We start from the raw sequence: 12493 nt of genomic DNA on the forward strand, positions 1-12493 counted from the left end.
ACGATTTCATAGATAATAAATAGTATCTTAAATTGTGATATGTACTAATCACGATTGTATACCTAACCTAACGGTATAGTGAAACTGTTTTCTGCCCCCCCCTGCCAAGAGGGTCTAGTACCGCCTATGATCATGGGTTATTTATGATCAACAGTAGGTATTCGTATAGATGTAAATATGGACTATTTCTATGAACAAAGCTATAATTCTAATGATGATTATGATTATGATTATTATTATTATTATTGTAGAATATAGAACATTTACGCAACAATTGAGAAATATGCAATTAATTTCATTCAAATATGCAAAAAAAATATAACCATAAAATCTACTCATTATGAATCATCGACATTTAAAAAGTAAAAATTATTCTAGGTAAATTGTAGAAGAATATGCATTTGCATATAAATCCGGCCCCAACAATTAGGTATTGCATAATAATTATTATGGTTTGAATAAACCAGACTTTATCGAACCTTCTTAGAAAAGATCTCACGACGGAAAACAAACAAAAATCATTAAGAGTACCTAAATGCACGACGCAAAAAAAGATGTAATTTTTAAATAAATTTGCGATTTAATCTTGAATTTTATTTTGATAATGCATTTCATATTCAATCTTAATTATTGTTAACCTTATCAGCTTTTTAATGTTATAAATGAAAAATATAAAAAATTACATAATAAATTATATATTATTATACGTATATATATATATATATTATGTATTTATTGTACATAATAAATTTAAAAAGGTGGACAATTATACTGGGTATTACACTACTGTACAGCACTAAATGTTAAGTAGTTCACTCTAATGGATTTAATTCAATGATATAAAATCATGGTGTATACCTGAACAATTCTAAGCAAATACGGTCTATCTTCAGTAGGGCTTGGATTTATATGCAATTTGCATGTTTTTTTCCTTTAGTCCAAATTGATTGGTTGTCAGATTTGTCCACGATTTGGCTTATTCTCGTTTAAATAGGGCCAATTTTTTTTTGCATATTTTTGCATATTATGTACATAATGCATATAATTGCATATTCATAGATTTTTTTAGAATTCGATATTTTTTTAACTAACATTTTTAATTTTTATAAGTTATTGTTAATATTAAATGGTACTTCACGAAACCGACAGTTTTTGGTTTATCCATTGAATTTTCGTAAATATCTAGCATAAATACTACCTATTTTATCTTAGGTCAGATAATATCCGTTCGTTACCTTATCGTTGGTCGGACGACTGATAGAATTACTTACACATTGTTATTTGTTATACAGTAAGATAGAACAGAAAAATTGTATTGGCACGTCGTGTGTTGCATAAATGTGCAGACGTTTACACTTAATAATTTGAATGGTTTTAATAACAGTGTCCAGTATGCCGAAAGTTCAAAGTGAAAGTGCCAAGTTACGTCTAATTAAACTAATATTTAATGTAATAATATGAGCTAATAATAAGTAATAATAATAAATTATGAATTATAATGAATAATAATAAAAATTTGTTTTTGCATATTTTGGTAAATAAAATGCATATTTTACAATTTTTATTGCATATAAATCCTAGCCCTAATCATCAGTATCAGCTTACGGTATGTCCTATAGCCGGTGCGTGCATGCAATGCGAGTAAACGTTGCGATATTTGACCGCACCGCACTGCATTCTAGTTCCCGTATGTATGGCAAAATTGACGCATTCAAATAGGAGAGAAAACGCACACGATTTTCTGATGGTTTTACTTAATTTTTGGTTAATAACAACTAACGAATCGTGTTGAGAAGACGCATTGACGTATTGCGTTATCAACGTAAATTAATATTCAGATTTCGGTTTGGGAATAATTACCTAACTATAATTAACTATAACTTAGTATTATGTCGTTAATTGAAGATCGATGAAAGTTGGTGTTAATAGAAAACATTTATTTTAAATATAAATTACTTAAAATGAGAAAAAATCTAAGAGATCTTCTCAAAATGTGATTTATAAAGATCAATTTATATTTGGAGAATTTCATCAACTATATCCTCAATTACGAGCAGATAAAGAAATGTTCGAGCATACACCAGAATATTACTACAGACACATTTGACTACATGGCTCAACATATAACACCAATTTGTCAAAAAGAGTACACACATTTTCTAAATCCAATCAGTGTTGAGGAACGACTGTTGATTACTATAAGGTAAATATAACACAGACAACTACAACTGTAAAATTATATATATTCTCATGACAATGGTAATAAGATTAGGTATGTACCTGCTTCTATAGAAGATTAATTTTAGTCAATTTTGGTTTTTGGTGTAACTCAAAAAAAAACATTTTCACTGAATGTTTATAATAGCATTTTCTGTACACCATAAAATATTCAAAATATTTTGACTTGATAGACATTTACATTAGACTATTACAGACATTCCAATTTTTTTTAGTTTTTTTTTTTTTTTATAAATGTAAAGGATGGATTGATTTAAAAAAATTCATGTCCTCATCATTTTTTACTGAATTCTTTGACAAGTCTATAAAAGCTTGAACTTTTGTTTTTTCAAGTTCTAGTAATTGTTGTTCAAAACACATTTCACCTTGTTGTTTTCTCATTTTTTTGCCCGCCCCTCCCGATTTAGTTTTTGAGTTGTTTAACTCAGAAATAGGGGAATTTTTACCGATTGTGTTAGGTTAGTCTGTGATTCAGTTTGATGTAATAATAAATCCATACCTTTGAAATTATGTGGCGTTTCTTTTTCAAGATTTTTCTCATTTTCTTCATCTTCGTTTGAATCTGACTTGTGTTCGTCTAAATGTTCTAATTCAGTATTCTCATCATAATCATCAGAAAATGTACCAAACGTCTTTCAAAAATTACATAGACACAAAATATACGACCATTTCGCGTAATATTTTTCTAGGCCGTCTTGTGACGATCCTGACTTCGGTTTTTTAAATTTTTTTAAGTTATTTTTTGAACTGATCCCTTAAGTTTTTCCGCCTTTTTTTTTGCTTCACTGCCTAAAAGTTAATAAACAGTAATCACTAGTAACTTTTGGACATTGTTTTATGACCGGATACATTTGACTTTCACTAAACAGTTTTTCAATTATTGTTCTTTCACTCCAATTTTTTGTGAACTTATACTGAATATAAACTTCTTTGTCCTCCTCAAAACAACAATTATTTTTATTTGCGTTTTTGTTATAATACAGAATTTGTATAAAATACGATTGACATAAACTCCAATATACGATATAGTTTTAATATGCAAAAAAAAAAAAATACCAAAAATGTATTAAAGCAGATATTATATGAAAACAGTATAATATTTTCATTAAACATTGTTCGAATTTCTTAATTTACTCTAAAAACTTTATCTTTATCTTTATTATTAATATAATTATAATATGAATTAAAAATAATTAAGATTAGAAACATCTGTTACACAAAACAAATAATGAAGGTGGTATAAATACTAACTCGAGCGGAACGCAATATTCAAAAAATAATGAAATCTGCATTGAAATCAGAGGCCCGCTCATAAAAAAATACATATATAAGTGTTCCTAATATACAGAGTGTCCGACAGAGATCTGACATTCTGACAAATGAAATAACTTTTGTTCTAATCAATATTTTTAAAAAATTTCTTTTAAATATAATTCATAGACACTTGCGCTACATTTTTAGAATACATTTTTTATTTTTTATTTTTTAATACTGAAAATAAAAAACTTAAAAATTGATAAAAAATGTTTTCGAAATATTCAATATAGCCAATTTGTAAATATGATTTTTGGAAAAATGTATACGGTAAAAACACTTATTTAAATCAAATGGCTGATTTTTTACAACTTTTTTAAATATCAATATTTTCGTTAAGTAAATTACGATCTAGTTTATGTTAGAAACCTTGTAATTTCAAATAATAATAAAGTTTTAAAAAAATATTTTATAAGAACATTTTTTAAATAAGTGCATGTTAAAATCTAATTATTTTTTTTATTGTATTTATTTTAATAATATGTGATGTATAAACTTTAAACTACTATAATTTACCTAACGAAAATATTGATATTTAAAATTTTTTTTAAAAATCAGCCTTTTGACTTAATTAAGTGTTTTTACCACATAAATTTTCCTAAAAATCAAATTTACAAATTGGCTATATTGAGTATTTCGAACAAAAAATGTATTAATTTTTAAGTTTTTTATTTTCAGTATTAAAAAATAAAAATGTAGCGCAAATTTTAATAATTGTAACGCTTATTTAAGTTTAGTAGTATATTTTTTACGATACCAATATTTTTTTGGAGAAAATTAATTAGAACGTAATTATTATTTTCAAATTCCATGAAATAAGTAGTTATATTTCTTAAGTTATTTATACTTTTCATATAATTTTCATCAATTTCAATATATTATACAGTTAATTATTATTAATTTTTGATTTTTATTTATTTTCGTTATGTACTGCCTACTGTAGACAGCATAGACACTGCACACTAGACACTATAGAGATAGACACTGCAGTAGACATACCAGATACGATGTAGTGTCAGCTTTTATCGAAGTACATTATTGATTTGCGCAGCTAATAAAATAATTAGAACACGATTTAAGTGAGATTTATCTTAGTTCTTGTAAGACTAAAAAATAATAATAATATGAACGATTGACTAATTTCATATTCGTACAGTGTACATACACACAAACAATTTTTCAGTAAGTGGTAGTTAAAAAAGAACACATTTTAAACGATGATGATACACGCCAATTATTTAATTATTAGTGATCAAGTAAAATTGTTTGAGTCAATCGTTAAAAATGTTTCATTTGAGGGATCGGAAAAATAATAGTAATAATAAAAATACATGTATCATATTTTATTTTGAAATAAATAATTGACTAAAGCATGTTTTATAATTTAAATTATAATTATCTTAGTTCTTATAACTACCCTTATTTTGTACTTAGAAATAAATTAAATTTTTTAGATTTTTACGTCGAAGGAAATTACACTTTAGCGTAAAATAATATATAGACATTTTGATAAGTGAATAACGAAATTTTTTACCCACTACTATTATTGTGAAACCACTCTTAATAATACAACTCTATTTATATAGTAAACATTTAAGTTCAAAAATAAACTGTTTTTCAAATTTCTGGGAGTGAAATATCTCATATTTTCTGAAAACATTTGTTTAGTGGAAAATGAATATGTAGAATTGATTGTTTCAAAGCTCACAGACATACCGATCCACCAACATGCACAAACATTTTCATGGACATCGTTTTTGCGAGTACACAACGATTTTATAAACATTTATTATGCAGGAAGCCGGTAAAGGTACAGTTTTTTTTATTTAAAAAAACTATTTTCGTCTTTATATAGTTTTATCCTTTTTCCGAATTCAATAATGTTAAATTCCTATATTATAATGTTATATAAAACAAACAATATGAAGACCTTAGGGCAATAACCAGATATGTTCTTTTTTTTTTTTTATTCAGAAAACAAAAAAAAAATCATTATAAATTCGAAAAAAAAATTTAGAATTTTTAAAAAAATGGTAGATTTAAGTTTTAGGAAACTTAAAACTAACAAATCTACCATTTTTTTTTTAAATTCTAAATTTTTTTTTGAATTTATAATGATTTTTTTTGTTTTCTGAATAAAAAATAGAAGGACATGTCTGGTTATTGCCATAAGGTCTTCAATTTTGTAGTGTTAAGTGTTTATGAATCTCATAATATTATATTATTATCATGTTCCATCATCATAATAGTATTATAGTATTATATATTTTCCATCTGCTTATAAAACACTCGTAACACAACAGCAATAATATTCGTAGGTTAAATAAAATTATTAAACAAGTAGATACATTTCAATGTAATATTATAATAGTGTTGTTTATTTTTAATTAAATCTGAATAATTTTCCTGGCACATAATATTTATTACACTTTGCAATAAGTACGCGTGTGAGCTGTAACGCGTACTGTGCACTTTATATGCTATAATATTTTTAAATATAATTAATAATATATAATAGAAACAAAATTGTATTCTTTGAATATATAAGTATTACATAATTAAATCAAATAATTAAATGTACCCCAGTTTCGGATAAATTATTTTAATAATAATAATAATGATAATAGTAATAATGAAAAGACACTAGGTTTACTAAACTCTACTTGTTATGATAATAATAATATATAATAATAATATAATTAATTCAGAGCTCGGAAGTTATAGCATTCGCATATTTTTTCGGGAAATCTTAAAACGCATCCTAAATGCAATTCAAATCTCTTTCCCATAGATGCTGTTATATATATATAACATTTTATTTTTCTATCTTTTTCGGGGATTTTATTCTTATTCAGTGATTTAAAAAAAAAAAATTTAATTTAATGTTTTTAATTGTAAACGATATTTGTATGCATATTATATAATATAATAATGGAGTCACGCATCTAATATGTCTATAAGATTTAAATTTAAATTAACATAAAAATGTTGAGAACATCCGGTTAGGTTAGGCTAGGTTAGGCAACAGCTGATGTCAAATTATCTGGTTACATTACCTATAATTCTGGAAAAATATACAACAATTCTAAAATCAATAATAACCGCAAAAGTTAAAATCATTAAAAAATAATAATAATAAGTATAAAATTGTAATAGTTTTTTCTCCAAAAAGTAATTTAATTTGCATATATCACAGTTTAAGTGCTATTTAGCTCATATTTTAGAATTTTAATAGGCATTCCACGTCAAAATGGTAAAATGTAACTATTATGATGTTACAACTTCCAAACCCTACAACAGTATGCTATTTATACGAATAAGTGGTTATTATAATATTATTTTATAAAAAGTATAATGTTTGCATTCTTAACAAACGAAAACTACTCGTCGTCGGCGTTCGACTTTTCATTGTTATTGTCTTCGTCTAACGTATCAATGAGTTCAAACTCTGTTGCTTCCGGTGTCGTGATCTTGATCTTGATTGAGGACAGCTGCTTAGCAATCACTTCCGAATCATCACTGTCAACATCCAGAGAAGTCTGCTGTACCACAGCGCGGGGCCCGAGTCCTTGGAATTCACACAGGCGGACGTCAGCGTACTTGTAAGTCCGTTTTATGCGTGATGAGATAACGCGAACGTCGATCCGTCTAGGGAGACAATTTTTCTTTGTCAACTCGGCTGCGTTTATTGCTACCATGTCGAGCGAACGCACTGGGTCCGGTGCATCATTCGCCTTTTCCAACGAGTCCGTCACATCTGCTGCAGCCGATGCTTTCGCCGGATCGCCTCTCGAAGATGCATTATCCGGATCGCGTGCGTTCACCGCGGTGGCCTGCACTGCTGCACCAGAATCTGCAGCACTCGTGGGTGCCAGATACCCTGGCCGCGTGAGTTCAGGCAACATAAAGGAAGTTTCAGATTGCATCAGCTGCATGTTCATGTAAGACTGCAACAAATCACACCAGCCCCTCTCGTACGCCGTCCAAAGTCTCTCGTCTCGGCGCAATTCGTCTAGAGTCAATTCTTTGATCTGCTTGGGCGTACACTGCGGATTATCCGACCCAGAGAGCCCGGTCAGCGATTTTTTCCACTCGTCGCCGCCGTCGTCTCCCTGCTGGTCGGACATCTGCGGTGCATAAAATATTTAATAACATAATAATACGTTTATTTATAAATTATAATATGGTGTGTGCATAATGCCTATGATACCAAAATGTATGGGATAAAATAATAATTGTATAACTGACAGTGGAGATGTGGGCTGATTTTCATTTTTTTTATCATATGTAGATAAACATATTTTTACAAAAGTTTAAAAAGAAAGTCCATGCAGGATGATAATATATTATAGGTACCCTCTGCACTAGTTTGACCACCCGTGTTTGTACTATATTGATGATTACATATTATTATATAATCGCAGCAAGTATCAACCATGGCAGACTACTTTATATTATATATATATTATAATTATAATACTGATAATAGAAGGCAATTTATTTAATTACAGTCACTCTCAATTAATTTTTGTGATTTTTAAATGGGTATATTGTATGTATATGTATCTATATTTGCAATTAAATTGTAGAAATAAAAACAATTTAATTTTCAACGTGATTAATGATGATTTTTAAGGTTTTTTTAATCAATCTTCAGTTTTAATCTCTGTATACTTGTTTAAACATTTAGATTCATGTACCTATTAAATATTAAAGGAATAGTTTTTGTAACTTTTGTATTTTAAGTTATAAATTATTTAAAGTTTAAGTGAGTGATGCCTACGTATCGTATGTGCAGTATACTATTATATTGCAACGTGATTTGTCCAAATCACTCAAATTTTTAAATTTAATTGATAAAATAAAATAATATTCACTCTATAGGTACTTGATATATTTTATGTAGGTAAATAGGTAACTTTAGAATATTTTAAAAATAATGGATTACCAATTTAAAACAACAAAAACAACCATGCATAAAATATGATATTCTTATAAAAATATTAGGTCCCTTGAACTATATTAATATATTATAAATATTTTTTTCGAATCTCTGAGAAAAATAAAATCTCTCATATACAGAGTGATTCATCAATAAGCATGATCAGCACCATCTTTTGTTTATTAATGAATTAAAACTATTAGAAGGTATCATTATTATACATATATACATTTTAATAACACAGAAAATGTTGGTTTTCATTTAAAAAAAAAAGCGTTTATTAACTCAGGGCACAATATAAATGGTATGAAAATTTAAGTAGTTAAAAATTGGTATAGCTACTCATAAACTCCAAAAATCTGAATTAAAAATGCATTATTAAAAAAACAATGGTATTGAGCATGTTAGGTGAATAACCGTTTACAGTGTACATGAATACATTTTTTATTCATATTTTAAATTTCGTAAGCTGAAGCTATAATATAGTACCTAGTTCACTATATTATTTTTAAGCTCTAGACAAGCAGTCTTACCAGTTTGCTTTCACATTTTAAATGTATAAGTAGAAAAATATTTGGATTTTGGAAAAACGTTCGATATAATAAGGTATTTATATAATAATATATATTGTGTGGTATTATTGTACATTAATATTTTCACGATAATATTTTTTTTAGTCGAATAAAAAATAAAAAATATATGTGCCATTTGAAAATTGTAATTTTTTGTATAGATACTTGTATACAACATACATAGAAAAATTTATAAAATAAATCAAAAAATAGGCGATTAGTAGAAACTAATACATTAAAAAGATTGTAGTGAATTTTTATTTATTTAGGTATTATATCATTACCAAGAGATACCGACCTATAATCTAAATTCAAAACGCTATAGTTGCAGCAGTACAGTGATTTCGATCCATCATAATTTTAATTTGTGTGTATTATATATTGTTGTGTGAGTTAATATTTCAGAGTTGAAAATGTACTCAAGCTTTGCCATCGTTAAGGAGAGTATAAATTAAAATATTAAATTGTCAAACATTGAAAATAAAATCATCTACTCTTTTGATACATTATATAATATTATATTATACTCGTCCTGCTGGTACAATAAGAAAAAACTAATCTGTATGAGGAAATTAAATTTGTACATTAAATGGAATGAAAAATCGATTTAAATTAAACATCATTGATTTTGACATTGAAATGTTTACAAAGACGTTAATTTAGAGATAATTATATCATCAATGTACAAGTTTAGATCAAATAATTTAAACAAAAAAACAAAAAAAAATATTTTAGCGTTAAATAGGTACTTAAATAGTTTAAAAAAGCTGTTAACTTGTAGTAATATTATATTAAATGCAATGACACTGGATTTTCACAATTATTTCAATAACAATCGTCGATGTATAGGTACGTAAATACATTATGCATAAAATACAGAATGTTTCTAAATGTGACAAACATGTACAAAACGTCCCCGTCTTCCACGATTATGTGATTATTTGCAGTAAATATATATATATATAGCCATATAGGGTGTAATCACCTATATTTACGGGTGTAACACGTTTTCAGAGTTTCCGCCAAAAGTATTATTTTCAACTTGGCCATTTTCATTAACATAATTTTACATCGGAACAATTTCAATAATAGTAGATACTATTAAAAGCTGTTAGACACAATAATTTAGAATAATAATAAAATATTTCAATAATAGATAAGTCAATTAATTATATTTTAATTATTAGTTTTCATAAAAGTTTATAAATTTTGAGACGGAAGAATGCTGAATAATATTTTTCTTGCAATTTAAAAATAATTTATTCAATATCGCAAGTGGGTAGGTATAATGTGTATATTGCATTTAATCATAAATTTATAAAAATGGTGATGTTTTTCAGTATTTCATGGTACATTAAATAACCTAACAGCTTTTAATATTGTAGAGGCATATTTCATTTAGTGGAAATGTGTAGTCGGTCAATATTTCATCGCTGGTGAATAATGGAATGTAGGTACACACTTTTGGTGAAAATGGTTCAAGTTTTTTCTAAATACAGAAACGATGATTTATTCTGAATAATATTATTGTCGCATAGATGATTAAAAAATAAAATATAATATAGATAGATATAAACTCGAATAGTATATTTATTATTTTCAGTTAAATTTGTAAGTAATTTTTTTTAATTTGTTTATTATTAAATGTTTATCATCTAAATGTTCAATGATATAATATACAGAAAAAAATAGTTTAAAAGCACAGGTCCCATACAACAAATATTAAAATGCGAACAACAATTATTGCCTGTAAGCTCAAATTCGTGTAACAACCATTTTACAGAATGTTAAAAACTGCTGAAGGAAACCCGCATATTATGTTAAATAAATAATTATTAGATGATCATTAAATTACAAAATATAACAAATTGCTTTGAATAGAAGAATAATATTTGTTCGATTTAAGTTCAATAACACAATTATCAGTCAAATGCTATTAATATAATATATTTTCTTTGATGTTTTATTCTTAAATAGAAAGTGGCTTAAATTAAAAAAAAAAAAAAAATTAAATAAATAAAATCACTGCTCAAATAGGTACGTAATATAATAAGGTATATGGTTAGCACGCAGTATATTATATTACAGCTATAAGAAAAAAAATTTAAAAAATTTGTTTGTATATTTTAAGCAATAATAATTTTTATACATTATATATTATCTTAAACAGCTGCTTAATTTTCTAAAATGATGATCACTATGGAGTGCTATAACTCTATAAGTACTATAGACTTTTTATTTGATACTCGACTGATCAATTAAATATAATAATTATTGTGTACCTATTAAGGGATATACTCACATCTCGTTCTGGTTTGTTGTCTATTGAAAATCGAACTGTGTGGAAATCTTTTAAACTGTAGTGGTGGTCAGTGATCACAGACTAAAAACTAATAAGCAGACCAACAAAAAAAAATAATTGAATTAATAACCTGTATGGGATGGAAAATAAAATATTGTTTAACGTATTTAATAATATAAATAAACAAACAAACAAATCAGATCAAATCAAATTTCAATCAAAATCCGATTATTATATAAACTTATTGCTACAATAATATAACATATTATACTAAATGGTTGTTGACGTGTGATGCACTTATTTACCTTTGGACCGGAGCAGAAGTACGCTTGACACGTGCTGAATGGCAGTTGTCACACAACTGACTATAGCGGCACGCTGCCGATCGCCGGACAGGGCTCAGTTTTTGGTAAATTCTATAATATGTACACACACACTCACACACACACACACACATATATATATATATATATATATATTATACGACAGAGTTGTTTTAGTGCGTACTTAGTGAGTGGTTCATCCTCGGAGGGGAGCGAGGTGGTTAAACAAGACAGTCGTACGATATTATATTACACAATCGTGTATTATTGCCGTATCCGTAGTATAATAATAATCGGATGGTTCCTCCGAACACATTTTTATTTTCGTTTTTATCGATTAAATATCACATTTCATAATAATAATAATAATAAACTATTATGAAATAATATCTATAATATATTATTATTATTATTATTATTATGTACCTAAACTAACCTTTTTATACTAATACATTAATTATACAATCAAATTATAATATAACAAAATATAAGTTAATACTTTCAATATTTAATATTTAAAAAAAAATTTTCATGGCACGCTCTAAAAAAAAAAAGAAAGAGAAAATGTAATTCTGGGCACGCAGTATTCAAAAGGTTTGTCATCCCTGATCTATATTATAAGAGACGACGACATTATAAATTATACTAATATATTCTTGGTCGATAAACATATAATATTATAGTATTTTTATTTGAATTGCTACGATTTTTAGGTATATTATTATTAAAATAATTGATTTTCTATCTTGTAGGGTACTAATAATGTTGACCAACTTCCCTAGAAATATTTTTTCTTCATCGT

At 26.6% G+C, this 12493-nt stretch overlaps 1 protein-coding gene across 1 annotated transcript; it reads right to left on the reverse strand.

The window, feature by feature from the left end:
• Nucleotides 1–5907: 5907 nt before the first annotated feature.
• LOC107168678 (uncharacterized) lies at nucleotides 5908–11750 on the reverse strand. Its single transcript, XM_015518165.2, has 3 exons — nucleotides 11674–11750; nucleotides 11369–11456; nucleotides 5908–7679 (listed from the first exon to the last, which is right to left on the reverse strand). The coding sequence occupies exon 3, from the start codon at nucleotides 7677–7679 to the stop codon at nucleotides 6933–6935; it is 747 nt and encodes a 248-aa protein (XP_015373651.1). The 5' UTR covers nucleotides 11369–11456; nucleotides 11674–11750; the 3' UTR covers nucleotides 5908–6932.
• Nucleotides 11751–12493: the final 743 nt, after the last annotated feature.

The sequence above is a fragment of the Diuraphis noxia genome, unplaced genomic scaffold, assembly GCF_037042655.1.
Source record: "Diuraphis noxia isolate RWA-SAM2 unplaced genomic scaffold, SU_Dnox_SAM2 contig0001, whole genome shotgun sequence".
NCBI lineage: Eukaryota > Metazoa > Arthropoda > Insecta > Hemiptera > Aphididae > Diuraphis > Diuraphis noxia.